This window comes from Aptenodytes patagonicus, chromosome 1 (assembly GCF_965638725.1).
Source record: "Aptenodytes patagonicus chromosome 1, bAptPat1.pri.cur, whole genome shotgun sequence".
Classification (NCBI taxonomy): Eukaryota; Metazoa; Chordata; class Aves; order Sphenisciformes; family Spheniscidae; genus Aptenodytes; species Aptenodytes patagonicus.
This window is the reverse complement of record NC_134949.1, coordinates 80,370,031-80,387,358: the sequence shown is the minus strand read 5'-3', so window position 1 is coordinate 80,387,358 and position 17,328 is coordinate 80,370,031. Positions and strand designations below refer to the sequence as shown.

Genomic DNA, 17,328 nt, shown 5'->3' with positions numbered 1-17,328 from the left:
TGTAAAAAGTGGGCTTGGATGCCTGAGGAATCTTTAAGTAGACTGCTCCCCAGAAAGCTCACTGGTGCACTGGGAGAAGACACTTCTATCTCTAGATAGAAGCTCAACAGACATGGACTGAATTGCTGTAGACTAGAGAGCTCTATTCAAATTGCTAAAATGAACAAAGTTTACTCATGGATCATGATTTATTTATACCTGTTCACTCATTTCTTCATGACAACATGGGAAATTGTTTTCTGTCTGATTCAGCCTCCACCCATCCTGTTCAGAAGAGGTCTCCACACAATGTCCCATCTGACATGATCAATGCAACCTTGCAGTTTCTGAGGGGAATGGCACAAGAGGTAGCAGTGGTTTCTGTCTCTGTTGCTGAACTAAAGGACTTCAGACAATAGAGGCAGAAAAATGGGGAGCCTCTTCCTCACTTCTTTCATTTGGCCCAGTTTCATACCACATAGCTCCAGGCATTTGGATGAGATGTCTAAGATAGGAACCTAGTCAGCCTGTATTCCTTGCATGGTCAAAGAAGAGAGAGAAGCACTTCAGGAGGGCGACTTGGATCTTAATTTGACTGCATGACTGTCTGGAGGTCCCAGCTGACTATCCTGGGAGCTTAAACTCCCTAATATGTATCAAGCCAGTTAATTTCTAATTTTGGTTTGTCTGTGAATTTTTTCTTCCTCTCCTTGTGTGTTTCTCAGGGGAGCATGTGGTCCTCTAATATACCTGATTGCCCTACATAGCAGACATGGAAACATGACCTTCATTTAAAGTCCTAGCTATTCTTGGTACTCATTCACCAGTAGTACCTGCAAAAGTTGTCTTAGCTGATGACTTTCAGACAGATACTGGCAAAAAAAAAAAAATGCTGCAACCACAGGCATAACTCCACCACTGCTATTTGGAAATTTAAGAACAAGTGGGAGTCCAAAATTACCACCAGATGGTGCACCTATTTAGCAAGTGACAGAGACATGTTCCACAAGAAAGGGTAGCCACAGCCTCCAGCAACCCATCAAGTTGCTTCCCCTGCTGTTTATTCTCAGCTGTGATATAAATTGAATGTGTTTGAAACATGGACCTGCCGGTCATACTATTCTGTTACATTTAATATGGAGTATGTTTTCAATCTCTGCGATGGAAGCCTTTCAACTCCCTGGCTAGGGACATGAGGAAGTGGGAAAGAGTGTAGCAGATATATGAATGCATGTAAAGGGAGAAGGAAAGAAAAAGAGATGGGCCGGGAGCAGGAAAAATTGGTAATGGTGAATGGCAAAGAGCAGGCTCCAAAATCAGAAGTGGTCAGGACAGAGCATCTGTGCGTTGCTGTTTCATTAAGTTGGGCTGGTTCCGGCTGTTAATGTTAAGTAGCTGGAAGAAGGTTGAGGTCAGGGCATTTCTGAAGGATAGTCTTAATGTATAAGTCAGTATTTTGGAAAACTGCCAATGCCAGTATCCCAGGCGAAAACACATGGGATATTTTATTAACTGCATAGAAAAGGTGGTGAACTTTCCTAAACAGTGAAGTGGTTTTTATTCTCTAACTGCTTCTCATTCCTAAGCGCTTGTGGTACTCCATACTCAGAGAAAGATTAGCACAAGTTGATAAGCGTATATTTTCTGCCATATTTCTCAAAATGTCACAAGACCACGTGATTCTTTCAACTAGATTTGCTGTAAATCAATACATTATCATGTATAGGACACGAGTAGGTCTCTTTTCCCATTCTACTCCTTGCTTTAAAGAAAATTCTAAATTAATATGTAGGTTCCTGGCAAGCCCCTTTCATGAACATTACAAAATTGATGCAGGATAAAATAGTGTGAGTCTTTCATTCCTTTGCATAGATGTGTCTTTTACTGCTTTCTATTGTTTTGGTGTGTTTTAAAGGATGCCGTCAATAGAATTTAATTGCTAGAGAATGATTAATTAGAAAGGTTGTTCTTTTAGTTACGACTTGACCAGTAAAGAAATGTCTGAACTGAAAATTTCCTCTGAGCAAAAAGTGAAAACGTTTGCATATTCTTTAACCCAAGAACAACTCATTCTGAATGGACAAAATCATTTTTCATTCTCTTTGTCCAAGCTGAGAGGAAGGCGTCACCTCAGGAAGCTCAATACAATTCCCTTCCTATCATTTTTCACATGCCCTGTGGCTCCTAGTTCAATGTGAGAACTATCATTTTATGGCTAAAGCATGGACCAGGAGATAATGGACTTGGACTCTGTTCCCAGCTGTGCCATATACTTTTCTTGTGACCTTGGGCAAGTCACTTCATACCTCGCTGTCTGGAGACTAAAGATGACTAATTTCAGTGGGGAATTGAAAGGCTTAATTAATGTGGACTAACTTCCACTTAAACATTTGTGAAGTACTCTGGGATCCTCAAACAAATATGGCTGCTGTTAAAGTCTTCTTATCCAAACAGGAAGCAAAGGACAGACATGTCGCAGAGGGATTTGGTCGTCTAGAAAGCGAGTCCAGGCCCGAAAAAAGACCATACTGAAAAATCTCAATAGAATAGGCCTGGTAAGATTATTAGCTGAGTTTGCATAAGAAGGAAGTTTGGAAACTTTAGGTAGTTGTCTACAAAGAGCCTAAACTCAAATTTCGCAAGGAGAAAACGCTTACATGTTTAGTACTTACATGGAACATAAAAGAGAGAGAATAAAGCCCACAGGGGGAGTAACTGCTCGTTACTTACTATATGCTCGCTGTATGTGTGCTGTGATTCTTCGAGTAAATCTTCCTGTCCAAGGCCCTCTTTTTCTAGCTGCTGGTGCACAGTGACATCCTGACACCAGCGATGGGGCTTGAACAATTTTTCCCTCCTTCCCTTTCTTTTTCTCCTTGCTGTCTCCCATTTCCTTTTACTTCAGCAGTTCAGTAATGCTGAAACTAAGTTCCCTTCCCTTTTGTTTGCTTTTCCCTTGTCCATTGATCAACCATGTTGCTTTATTACAGACACTGTAGTATTAACTACAGGATAAACAGAAGCTCTTAGCAGGAGAGTTAGCTGGGATTTCCCTGCCCTCTTACACAACCGAAGTTTCTGCAGCGCCACTTTCTTGTTTGTTTTCAGGGATTAGTGGCAATATTCCACATACTGCTGACATAATGAGGCATAAGCTTCACTCAAAGGAGGCAAGACACTGATTTTTAAAAGACCCTGGACTACTGTGCTACTAGGGATGGGCACGGAAAGTTTGAAAGGCAGCAGACTACCCTCAAATCTGAGTGGCAGTAAGATTGCTGATGAGTTTTTGCACAGCATGAAGTATTTCTGTGAATACTGTGTCCTGCTCAAAGTTAAATTCAAAGTGTCCACATGGAATATCTCATATAGCAGCATGTGCATGCTGTCAGTTTGCGTTAGCCAGAGGAACATGACATCATGTGATAGACAAAAACACTACTTGCTACCATATAGCCTAATCCAAGACTTTTCACGTGAAACATTTGTTTTGTTTTGGTTTTAAGACATTTGCCTTTCTAACTGGTCTGTTTTAATTAGAGCTCAACCTGAACCACAAACGATAGATTTGAACTTTCCCAGAGTTCAGTGGTGTTCAGATCTGGCTTTTGGTTTGGCCCATCACAAAGACAGGGGTCAGCTTCAAAGTTCAGATCTGGAAACGGGCTGCTACAAAGCGGGAGGCTGAAAAGTTTATTTAATGAGACCCGTATCTCATTGTAATGGTGGATTTGCAGTAGAGACACTTGCTAGTATTTTTTAAAAGTACTTTTATGTAAGCAGCATCTCAAAGACTGGTGTTAATACCAATCTATCTATTTAAATACTCTTGTATTTCTACCGCAGAAAGGGACTTGTCCCTCCTTTCCTGGTCACAAAGCCTGGTCTGAAGCTGGAGTATCTTAAAAACCTACAGATTTTGCTTCTGTTCTTTGTTTAAAACTCATCCTTCAGTTCTAGGGTACTTAAAAACAATGGAAGCTCTTTGTGGGCGAGAAATTTGATCTTTTTGTCCTCAAAACAATTAGTTTTTTCAGCTGAAAAGGCAGCTAACTCACAGGGCCGGCATCCGCCCATTTGTCAAGCTCTTGCAGGTGTGGATCAGCATCTTAGGGTGAGCTTGCTCAGTACCTGGCAAAACACAAGCTTAGCACAACACAAATAATAAATAACAACGACTACTTTACTAGATAAGATAAGCTGACTGGTAGGGTTAGCTGGACAGGTTCAGATTAAACACTGATTCAGTATCTTTCATGAGTCCTGAGAAGATTCATATAATTCTTCGTTGTTTATGTGAATCTTGTCACTTCCCAACTCCTGTCAGGACCAGAAACTCCAGAGCTGAAAAAAAATACTTTGCTCTTGTGATGCTTCCAGACTTATTTTGCAAACCAGAGAGGTTTGGACCAGAATCTAAACTTTGTGTATTTATCCAAAACCCTCTGAGCTCTTTACTCTTTTAAATCTCTTTCATATGTGTGATCTGTGCTGTGTCTTGTTCACTGGGGTTACAAACTTGACTACCAGGCAAAGACCCTTTAAACACCAAGAAGCGTAGACATCATTACTTGAACTAGCTCTCTTCCCAGAAAGATTGTCAGGCAAGTCAAATGTAACAGAAATGTGAATGCAGCCACACAAACAGTGTAAGAGCATTTGGAAAATATTTAAGCAAATTCGAAAGCAACTTTCAACCCAGCCTTTTCACCAGAACTTTCTCATTTGCTTTCCACAAAATCTGAGCTCTGACAGGGGACACTGGTGACTTACGGGGTTACTGCCCAGCTGTTTGCCCTATGCCTGCAAGATGTGATCTCTGCAGCGGAATTAGCAGAGCAGAACGCAGGCTCATACTGACAATCTGCAAACCCAGCCTCTCCGCTGCAGGAAGGGCTGGTTTGGGCTGGACTGTAAGCTAAAGCCAATGAGGCATGGTCCTTCTGCTACCATGGGAGATATCAAGGGAGTGGTAACACCCTAAGCAGCCACATCAAGACTCACCACGTCTCACTTGTCAAAACTTACCTTGCCAAGAATGCACCAGCGAAACACATTAAAGCCCACACACCTAAAGGATGAGTGGTGAGTCACCAGCGATAGTGCTCACATGATAGATTTGCTTGTGAAATTTGACATATTGAGTTGGCCTTCTAAGGTGTCCTGCCAGGCATCAGAAACCACGCCAGGATTTTATGTGAGCAACAGATTTGTAGGACAACCTTAATGAACAATATGCAGAATTATCTCCAGAAGACAATCCAGCAGTAATTCCCAGCAAATCCAACGAGAACCTCTCTGCTACGTCCCTGTGCAGAATTTTACAGAAAAAGGCAACATTCTGGTACACTATTTGATACAAATTATTCTTCCTTTTTTGTCAAGCGTAGGAAATAGTCTTTTGTCTATGTCTATGCAGTTTTGAAGAATATCTTGAGGCCACCTTGAATTGCAGAGTCACTGGACAAGATGAAAGCATAACAATTTCTGTGCCTGAAAAGCGCTATGCCAGGCACACAGGAGCTGTTTCTCCATGACCAGTAGTCTGAAATGCTTTTCAGAGCCCCCAGTCTGGCTGTCACCTTTTCTGAGGTTGGGCAATACTTCCTCCATATTGATTGCTATTATCGCAAAAGGGTGTGTAGATCAAGGTATTTCTAGATGTCATTATTTCATAGTTATTTGACATAATACTCCTCTTGTATTGCTGTTGCGGTGAAAGCTACAATGTGACGGATGGTTATGCCATTTTAGGATATTTCTCTGGATTTAGATTGGAAATCCGACAAATACTTTAAATAAATATTTATTTATTAGATCCTGTCTAGGCCAAGTAAGATGCCTAGTGTAGGTGATTCAGTTTAAGAAAAGATACGGCTGCTCTTCATAAACCTTATTTTACAAATGTCATGACTAGGTAGTATTAGTACTTTATTTTATATAAAATCATCCTAATTCTGTACTTGATAGAATCAAGTTAGATGATACTCTGAAAAAACCTAGAAAAATACACTAGAAGAAGTTATATTGTGTTCAGTAGAATATCTTTATCCTAATCAGTGAAACCAACAAAGTAATCTTCTGGCTTTTAATGTAATGAAATCTTATTTCCCCTGTCAGAATATAAAACAGAATAAAGGACTGATAGTGGAATATTTTAAGGGTGGGATCTCCTTTTCTAAAACCACCATATACCCTCAGCAATTACACTTAGATGACTGCTGCCAGCATAGTTGGAAAGGCTCACTGTGCAGGGAAATCTGGCTTCACTCCCTCATGGGGTAAGTTTAGACACTCTCTCTTTCTTTGCATTTTCTACTCACAGTTTTGGGGCTTCCCCATGCAGCTTGATAGCTTCTGGAAGTTTTGCTTTTTTGGTGTCTAACTCTCTCAGCGCTTGGTAAGGCTGGATTCCTATCCTGGCCACATGGAAAATACTAAATGGCAGAACATTAAAAAGGTAGGCTTTAGAGCCAACGTCCCTTTGCAGATATAGCTCTAGGTGTCTAGCTCTTGCCCTGTACATGTAATTAATTTTGTATACTGTAAACATTGGCATCTAATCTGAAAACAGTACCTCATACCTGCAAAATGTCTTGGGCTAGGCTTGCTTGCTACCGGTCTTGCTTTGTATGTGTTTCCGAAAGGGGATTTCTAAATTAATACCTATATATATCTCAAACAATTGTGTTGGCTAACATGGAACTATCAGAAACGAGTACGAGCAAAAAGTCTATGCTGACACATAGAAGCAGCCAGATATTACGATCCTGCTTAAAGCTGCACGTCTTACTAGTAATCAAGAAATATCATCAACTCCAAATGGGGACATGAAAACATTTAGCATCTCTCTGAAACAGAAGCAAATGCAACCTCAGCAAAACCTCTGGCAAGACACTTAAATTAGTTTTTTTTTCAAATTAAAGGTAAAGGAAGGGTGTGGATCTAATGCTATGCAGGTATGGCATGTGAGGAGGTGTGAGTGCAGAATGTTAGGAGTGGGCTCTAAGTGCCGTGTACTTCTCTTGCATTGCTGGCAGGCATGGTGATGCTGAGTATCGCTGTGTCCAAATCCCTTTATGACTCTGGCAGTAGACGACTAATTCAATACTATGCTAGAACAGTATGTGGAAGAGCAGAGCAGAGAAATCCCAGTCCCAGGAGGTGCTGCATCTTTCTTGGAGCTCTCCTGTCCCACCATGCAGCTGCATGGACATCCTCCCTGAAAACAGGGTTGAATTTGTGTCAGTTGAGGAGTCTACAGCTAAATTCCTTTGTGGCCTCAAAGAGAATCCAACAAGAAAACAGCTTGTTCTGTTATGGGTCCTTCTGCCATATGGATAAATGCCTTAACTTCTTTGTGCCCCGGTGAAAGAGAGGTGATAGGATCTCTCTTCTGTTGCCCTCTCCAGCTGAAAGACGCAGCTTCTTAAGGCAAGGACTACCTCTTGCATAAACAGATTTGTGTCTAAGACCAATTTCAGCGGGGTATCGCTGACTATATCTGTAATTCAATAATTATGGCAAAGCGGTACTGGCCCACTAATAGGGTCTGCACAATATATTGAGGTAACATTCAGGATTTAACTGAACCGCCTCAAGAAATTCTGAAGCAAGAGCTGAAATTTCATCTGCAACATACACAGACATTAGCACCCACAGACACCCACCCTCAGACACTCTGGCATGCCCAGGTATAGGAGCTTAGTTCTTACAACTACTCATAATTCAGTGAACCCTTTAAAAGGTATTATTATTTAACATGTTTCTACAGCAAAGCACAGGTGTGCACAGTGATTTACAAAAGAATACAGACATGACCACTGCCCTCAGGGATTTGTTATCTGGGTTAGAAGTGACATAAGATAATACAGGAAAAGATGACTTCATGCAAATGGCAGTGCAGATTTATTTTTAAAGATATGTTCTTCAACAGAGTATATTTACGTCAGGCCACTGAAATGATTGAAACGAGTTAATTAAAATACTGACCCAGCAGAGAGTCCACTGAGAAGGTCTGATTCTGCAAGGCGATGACTTCTTAATATACATGGGCATGGCAGTAGGGATGACAGAGTATTTGTGAAATTGGGACCATAGCAAAGTCAAATATAATCACAGAATCATAGAATAATTTGGGTTGGAAGGATCCTCTACTGACAGCCAAGGAGTATATCCACTCTGAACTGATTCACTCACTACAAGCTCAAGTCTATAAAATTCACACACATGAAAATCTCAGTGACTAAAATGGTTTGGTAGCAACCTACCCTGCTGTTGCATCCTACTAAATTGGAGCATGAAGTTGACTTGAAAACAAATTTACTTTAAAAATGTGGTAGTACTGTCCTCCATTTCCCTGACAGGTTCAGAGTGAAGGTTTATTTTTTGCATTTTTCTTTTTTTTTAAAATGATGTGGCAAGCATATTTTCTATTTCTTAAATCAGAGCGGACAATATTCCCCTTGCTGAGCACCACACAGATCTCCCAGAAACCTTTAACAGGCCATTTTGTAGTACAACAGCACTATCAAGAGCAAACCTAAAAAAAGAAAATCATGTGCCCACATACTGTAGCTTCCCTTCCCTTTCTCTTAAATATTGTTTTTATTTCTCCCTGTGAAATGCCCTTAAAAAAGGGACCATAATGCATAGGCAAATCCTACACGTAAGAACTGTTATCATGAATAGATTGAAGTGATTGAATTATTATAACAACACCTGGTTCCTCACAGCCCCATTTAATATTAGGACGTTAGCATACTTTACGACCCAATTTCTCTGAGATAAGTCCATGCTTTCCGACAAGGGGTGCAAAGAACTTTTTAAAACCTCAGTACGCTGCAAGATGTCTCCAACTGAGCTTTCACATATTAGGATATATCAAACCACTAGTCATCACTGAAAAGAAAAAGCACCAAACATTCAGCAGGGAATCATTAAGTCCCACAATGGGACGTCAGTAGGTCCAGAGGAGAACACAGGCAGGAGACGATCTCTCTGCTCCAGCTATTGCTTCCCACATACTACTTTCACAATATTAGCAGTAGCATTGTGAAAACACAGCTGGCTGTGACACTGCACAGGCTTTTCTCAATGGTACAGCGTATCTGGGAACTACCCCCTCACACTTTGTGCACTGTGTATTTCTCAAGCCATGCTCTTGTGCATTCTTTAAATGAGCGCTTAGCACCATGTTCTGGTTAAACCTTGACAAAAACAAGCAGCGGTGCTTTTGGATCAAAACTTAATTTCCCCTTTTTCTGTAAGAATGCGAAACAGATTGTTTGTTAGGGCTGAGTTAGTAAGAAATATTTGTTACAACAAATAGAGTTTTACAGGGGAGGGCCCAAAAATTTCATATTTCTCTGGGCACTTCTAAACATCCTTTCAAAGATCACAGCTAACTTACTAACCTCACAGGAGCTGTCCCAGAAAACTCCACCAAGGGACATGCTGCCAAAAGACAGTCAAAAATACAACACAATTATGCTCACTTTGGATCAGAAATGCTGACTTGTTTACGGTTGCTAGGAGTTAACTGAATATGTTTAGGGGGTAAATTAAATAAAAAACCCCTGTAAATTGTTGGAAGCCTCATTACAGAAACCACTGTGGAAAGTACCACCAAGTCTTTAGAAAATAACCATGAAATTGGAAAAATGCTTGAAAAAATGTGAAAAGCAGAGGCATAGTAAATAGCTTTTTTTAATAGACTTGCTTCCAAAAGTATATAAATAGTGACAGCAAGGAGCTGCAAAAAGGCAAGTGTGAAATAAATCTGGCTCATGTACAGCCCATTCTGAAAGAAAATTTGACAAACCCACATAAGCAACAGAAAACAATCCAGTTGACAGAGTGATTCTAGACTGATGGCCAAAATTCTGGCACCTCCAACCATAAAAACTTAGTGGGAGTCTAGAGATGAAAAATGCTGAATAAGAGAAGAATCTGTAAAGAAACCATTATGTCATAGCACTACACATTCTCAGCTTTGAAATCTGCAATGTTCTCTGTCCCAGCCATGTGTAATTGGAAATAGACATAGTGGGCAGGCTAGGAAGAAGCTGCTGAAATCATGTGCAACTCCTGCTCTAGCTCTATCTGGATGAAGCAAAATTAAACAAGACTATTTTAATTAGACTGTAGTAGAAAAAAAAAGATTTTAGGGTGGAAATGGGAAACGAATAAATATTGTAAAGAGAACATTACCCAACGTGACCATCGGAAGACTTGACCAGATTTGACCAGAAAGTCCTGCCAGAGTAACAGATATTCGATCTGCATCAGCTTCATCATTCAGGAGAACTTCTGAGCACAGGTGCTACAAGAGGAACCTCACGACCATGGATGACTATACCTGTTTTTTTGACAACAGGCTACACAGTGATCATTCAGTCAGTACTTTGCCAGTGAGTGGGAGATGAAGAAAAAAAGCTGGCCCACTACTCAGTGGAGTGGACCCCCAAGGAGAGTGTAAACCAAGGATAATGTTAAGAAGGCCAAGCACTCCTTGCATCAGCCTTCACTAAAAAGGTCAATGGTGAGCAGATGGTCATAGAACTAATACCATCGACAGAGGAATACCATCTCAGCATTAGATAGAGGAAAGTATTTGTCCAGGTTGAACGCTTTCCAGTTAGCTGCTCCTCATCTCAGAACATTTAATGAAGCCATTTTAGAGCCATTAGTCCTGACAGCCATTAGCGCTGAAAAGTTGTGGAGAACTCTAATTAAGAAGAATTGAAAAGACAAATGTATTGCCTTTGTCTACAAGAAAAAAAGAAAGGAATTATAGGCCCATTCAGCTTAACTTCAGTAAATGAAAAAATATGGGAACAAAACCCCATTTGTAAGCTCGTAACTGAGAACAAGGAGATGAGTAACAGTCAACAAGGATCTGTCAAGAACAAGTCATGTTAAACCAATTTAATTTCCTTCTTCTACCACCCAGGGCCTCAGAGGCAGAGAAGAAGCAGTTTATGCCATGTATCTTGGACTTAAACGAAGCTTTTGACAATGCTTTATATGACATTCTCATAAGAAAACTAAGGAAAAGCTAACCAAATGGGTACATGCTATCTGGAAATCGTACTTGGAGGGTAGTTATCAAAATGGAAGGATGTACTAACTGGGTTTCCTTTGTGATCTGTGCTGGATCTGGTACCAGTCAGTATTATACTCTTGACTTGACCAAGGGAATAAGCTGTGCACATTGAATTACAAATGATGTCAGGCTGGAATGGACTGCAAGGAAGTTGAAGGAAGTTGGGTCAAAATTGAAAATTATCATGGAGAAATGGTCTGGAAAAGAAGAAAAAAGAAAAAAGACAAAAAAAAGAAAGAGGAGGCAAATCAGAAAGACAAGTACATGTGGATCTATACATGGGAATAATCAGCTGCACAAATGCAAGATGGGAAACATCTGGTGTGATAGCAGCTGCACAGAAGACGACTGCAAACTGAGTAAGAGTCAAAAATGTCCTGCTGCTGTGAAAACACCATGCTGGCATGGCTTGCAAGACATATGAAGTGCTCCTCCTGCTCTAGCCCTGAGCAGGCGAGGCCTCAGCTGGAGCTCCCTGTCGCATCTCCGGCACTGCACCACAAGGCACAGGCCAGCCCATTGGGAGAGCCCCGGGAGAGCAGGGGGAATAATCAGAGCTCCTGAAACTGCTCTGCAAGGACTAACGATGGAACACATCTAGAAAGGTGTGGAAGTCTTTAAATATTTAAAGACTGCTGCTAGAAGAAGGGAGCAATCGGTTCTTAGCATCTGTAGAGAAAGAAGCAATGAATTTGCGTTCAGAAAGACAGTTTCAGGTTAATATTAGTAAAATGTGTACCAATAGGGGTCCCAAGGCACTGGAATAGACTGTGGAATCCCCACTAATGAAGATCTTTAAGAACAGGATAAATAAAAAGCTGTTGTGAAGGACACCTGTGTTATTAGCTTACGTTAGGGTTGAGGGATGGACTAGAGACCCTCCTGAGGTTCTTGCCAGCCCTGCTTTTCTACAGTGTTTTTTCTGCTTGTACAAAGTGATTTCACTGGTCTATAGTTCTGACATGCAGCACTGGGTATAGTAAATTAGAGGAATAGCAAAATTAAACCAATCCCTGCTTTTAGATTATAAACCAAGGAGCCCAAAATTAATTACACTGAAAATGCAAATAGAGAAAGGATCTGCTCCAGACAGTGAGAAAACTCTCACTGACTTGTATTGCCCTTGGATCGAACCCAAAGAGAAGAGCCTGTACTATTTTCCTTGAGAATTGCTAATGAGTGTGTTGAATAAAATACAAAATTACAAAGGAACTAAACTTCTCTGTAAAAGTCTTCATCCAACCCTGCTTAGGGTGCTGTTGTCTGAGTTTTAGTTTACTCATCTAGATGTATCTATTGTCTTTTGCCCATAAAAAATGACTCAATGTGTCCTCAGCTTTCACTCGCAAAAGACAACTTGTTGAAAAGGATAGGTTTGGCAAAAAAATCAAACTACTGCTGTGGTTCATTTCTTCTTACCACTGACCTATATTGTATTGTGTCATATAATCAATCTGGTGTCTTGTGTAAGTACATGAGGAATTTGTTTTGTTTAACAGCAGCATGTAGTATTTTTTTCTATCATTGTTGATCCAAGATTTAGCAAATTACTGGCTAAACAGTGTATATTCTACAGTTTAATATTTCAAGTTAAATTACAGTCGTAATAGCTGACATTCAGTGGCAGTCTTATTCATCTAGCTGCTGACATAAGACATTTCAGAATGATGTGTGGAATAGCAATATTCTCATCCAGTTACTCAGAAAAATAGATGCCTTGCTAATAACTATGAAACAGTTAAATCTTTAACCCTGCGCTCACAGCTGAATGATCAAAATACGTATTTAGCATATATGATTCTCAGCTGATTGTGGTTACATGCTGAAAACATGCTGCTGAATATATGCATGTTAGAGTGTAGTAAACTATAGCAATTATGGAACTTGTAAAAATTTCCACATCAGACGATACTAAGTTTAGTGCTCAGTTAGCAGTCTAAAACTTAGTCAGAGATGACATCTAAATTAGGGGTAAAGTATAGGCTGCTCCACAACTCCAACAACGGATAAATAGGCTCCTCTCACCCTATCTGCCAGAAATGCCTCATTTTAGGAAGCATTGATCCAATATCTGTCTGTCTGAGCAGCAACTGCCTGCATTACTGGGTATTAGAGCACTTTTAAAACACAGCCCTCGGTTAGAATGCAAATGAACTCAAGCAAATGGCAGCAACTCAGACCGGCGGACCACAGGCAAGACTTCTCTCATGGCCTGGCAGATTGCAAGAAGTGACCTTCAGCACCTTCAGCAAAGACAAAAGGCTTCATTTTAATTAGTACTGGTGGTGATCTCCTGTTGGAGTTATTAGATCAGACAGTTATCAGATCAGACAGTTATTAGATCAGACAGAGTAACATTCATGTTACTCATGAAAATATTCATGCTATGTTTTGGGAATTAAATCAGAACCGTCTTCCTTGACACCAAAGCAGGCATTTCTAAGAGGGAAATGGATGAACCCAAGGGTTGCACAAAGAAGTGTCTTTTCCACCAAAATAAAATCTCAACAGAATTATTCTGGTCTACATGACAGAAAACATTAAAAAGTCAAACAAGAATTTTTCTTCTGAGACACAGATAGTGAGCATATGTAGTGCCAAATAACTAGGTGACCAGGACATTCACTGGAAAAAGAAAAATCTAGCTTCAAAGTTGGGTCAAATCCCAAATCTTCTGTGATTTATAATCTTTCTCCATTTCATGAACATTTCTGGAAAGACTTGTCTCTGTTTCTTTGCAGAGCAAGAATATTTTTGAAATCTCAGAAAATTCCATAAAATGAGATTATTATTCTCCATTCAGGTATCACAGCAATCATTACTTAAATATTTTTAGCTGCCTAACAAAGACTTGCTTAGAACTGATTCCAAGTGATGACATGCTAATGGAAAGCTTTGTGTACAGCAGACACATTATTTGAGCACAGAGGTTCCCCTCCCTCCTCCATCAGCATTTTCTGATAGACTCTACTGATCCTAGGACTTTAGAGAACTGCTGAGGTAATGCTTACACTGAGGTTCAAGAGAAGTTTTGGAACATCCTCTAGTTAAAAAAACCTAAAACCAAAAAAACTTAATTCTTAGCAGGACAACTTAACTTGCAAAAGGAATCTGATTTTCAAGTCAGATCTTATTTCTGAGCCCTTCTTATGTTAGAGCTGCACTGAAACAGAAGAGTAATCTCTTCAGAGAGTCAGTATGGTTTCCATTTGATATTATCCCATGACTTGAGACAATTCCGTCACTGCTATAGCTCTCAAGTGGGTGAAGGAACCCTCTGTTCCTGAAGGTAATCAGGGGTATAATGGGAACGAGGGGGAACAAAAGGCAGATAAAGACAGGATATTCTTTAGTTTTACAAAACTGATCAAGGGAAGTGCTGTGTGAAAACTCATGGACAGGTCACAGACACAGTGGCCATGATAAAATGGCTTACCTTCTACTGTGGATACATGTGGAATACATTGAGCTTAAACATAAAATGTAAACAACCTCTCTCTGGTTAATCTCTGAGTAAATCTACTGAACTGTAGCTCACAGCTGCTATGTTCCCTGACAGGAATATGTTTCTGCCTGTTTATAAGCATTTCTACATGTGTTTCAGAGGTGTTTGAACTCAAAAATTTTTCTGGGTCTGATTTTGCACTCTCATTTACTCTCGTCCTGAAGAGGAAGGAAAACGTATCTATAGATGTAGTTTCTGTTATATCCCATATTTCCAATCTTTCAATTTATAGATTAAGAACAGACTGTTTTGAAAGGAGATGAAGAAAGAAATCGTGCAAGTCACCAGGATACCTTTTAAAACACGGGTCTCAGCTTTGACTTCAGCTGGCGGGTGAAGAAGAGAGGAGTGAATATCGATAAGCGCTTTTAGAGAACACACTAGGAACTAGAACAGAGGTTCCCAAACTTTTTTGGATTGCTATCAACCCTCAGAATTTCTTGCAGACCACCAGGCATCGTTATCATCAAACTTTTAATTGAAAACACTATTAAAAACAGTGTTTAATACAGCTCTGTGGATTAGCTGCAAACCCTTTACCGTGGCCTCCTGGACCACCAGTGTTCTGCAGACCACGGTTTGGGAACCACTGAACCAGACTACACACATCGTACACCCCAGCAAAACACTTCTGTGTCTGAAAGCAAAGTCAGTCCTTCTATTGCATGAGGTACTCAAATAATACACAAGTCAGTTTAACCTTCTTGGTACCTGAAGAACACAGCACCCTTTTATTTTTCTCTTACCTTAAGTTTCTTTTTTATTGCTTTGGAGAAACAAGTAAATGGTGCCAAAAACCAGTTTATGATTGTTTCTTGTAGGATCTTTCTCATATCTGGCAGCGGTGTAACCTTTCAGGAAGCTATCTAAGAAAATAAGAAATATAAAACATAAAGCCCCCCACACTGTGCACTGGTAATTCCAGAATAGTTATGATATCTGTGAATCCTAAAATAAAAAATTTAAAATAGCTTCTAAGCTTTCTTTTTTTTCCTCCTTTGGAAAATTTCTTCTTTTTTTTCCTTCTCAAATCCATTAATGATGTTAAAGCTCTGTGTGTGGTCATTAAAGCATTTCAGCAACTTTCTGCAAATTCTTGACAGTTATTCTTTGGCTGCGGTATTACAAAACGTCTGTTTATCACCAGACGAACACACAGAGGAAAATGATGATCGCGCTGCGAAGGGAACTTGTAGGGAAACATTATAAATACGAACAGCAAAACACCAAGGGCCATGATCCAGCCCTACATTAAGTCAGTGACAGAGTGAGGTCTCACGTGAGAGCAGGAATGGGCTGTAGCATCCCCTTTCGATCGTTCTGCCTCTGTATCTCCTTGCTTATGTGCATCCCACAGGCAACTAAGCCAACCAGTGTCTAGTAAAGAAAGGGGGTTTATTTGCCTCTCTTCATATACTCAATATCAACAGCTATAACATGGAATTGGGAATGAGGAACCTTGGCAACCAGTGGCATCATAGAAAAAAAAAGAACTTTTTTCTAAAAAGACTTTTTTCTAAACAAGACTGTACTTCCATGACAGTATCTCACTTGTTTTGGAGAGGAAATAATGCTGCCACAGCACTTCCATACCCCCCGTATGCTCAATAGCCAAGGTAGAGCAAAGGTTTGAGTCAGAGTGGGAGTGGAAAAGGGTTGTTACAGCAAAAGTAATATGCAAGAGAAGTCAGCAAGGGAAAGCGGTAGCCTCTACTTTACCTTGAAAGAAAACAAAACCTACCCAGCTCTTGTCTCTATAGGCCTCTCTTGCAATACTTTACACGCAGCATCGCTAATGGGCGCTACCGGAGCATTTATAAAGGTGGATTAATAATCTTTCCCATTTGTGTCCTAGCCCTCTCACACATCTGAAAGGGTCTGGTATTTCTTACGTTGTCTGAACACTTTTCTTTTTCCATGCAGTGCCAAGGGTTAGAGGTAACTGTTGTTTTCCAGTGAGCATGGCCGCCAGTGACTCGCTCATTATTCATCTGATATAGATAAAGTTCAGCTTGCAAACCTGACTAGACAATGTAAAAACAAATCGTGTTGCCTCTCCTCACCACCGTCCAGACTCATTGCCAAATTCCCCTCTGGTGAAGGGGGTTAGCTGGCACGGTCATATGCCTGGTGCTTACCTGGGGTAATATGCCCCAGCTGAGCCAAGCATTTTAAATATGTATGTAATCCTGTAAGAATGAGAATTACCCACCAGAAGTAATGCCCTCCTCGCATTCCTGCCTGACACCGTTGCTGTAGATAATGTGTGTACTTTCTTTAGTAAGTGCTGCCTTTCTGCCAACCCATCAGCTTTTGGCTTCTCTCCACAGGAAGCAGGGAAGCTGCGTTCACCTATGCCATTACTGCTGCCGGGGTTGCACACGCTGTCACGGCCGCCTGCAGCCAGGGCAACCTCAGCAATTGTGGCTGTGACCGAGAGAAACAGGGCTACTACAACCAGGAGGAGGGCTGGAAGTGGGGAGGCTGCTCTGCGGATATCAGATACGGCATTGAGTTCTCCCGGAGGTTTGTTGATGCCCGAGAAATCAAAAAGAATGCACGGAGGCTGATGAACTTGCACAACAATGAGGCTGGAAGAAAGGTATTCCAGAAAGGATGAGGGATGGGGAAACGTGTGTGCTGGAGGACGGGGGGAGGCTGGCTTGCTGGCAGGAGGCATTTCCCGAGAACTTACCCCTCTCTCTTCTGTTACCCCACACCCACATCAAGTTTCCTG

At 40.7% G+C, this 17,328-nt stretch overlaps 1 protein-coding gene across 3 annotated transcripts in view; it reads left to right on the top strand.

The window, feature by feature from the left end:
* WNT7B (Wnt family member 7B) overlaps positions 1 to 17,328 on the top strand; it is a 117,064-nt gene that overhangs the window by 85,116 nt on the left and 14,620 nt on the right. For all 3 annotated transcript variants that reach the window (XM_076344341.1, XM_076344331.1, XM_076344321.1), the window contains exon 3: positions 16,922 to 17,193. In XM_076344341.1, coding sequence (XP_076200456.1) covers positions 16,922 to 17,193 — 272 coding nt within the window. The remainder of the gene's footprint in view (positions 1 to 16,921; positions 17,194 to 17,328) is intronic.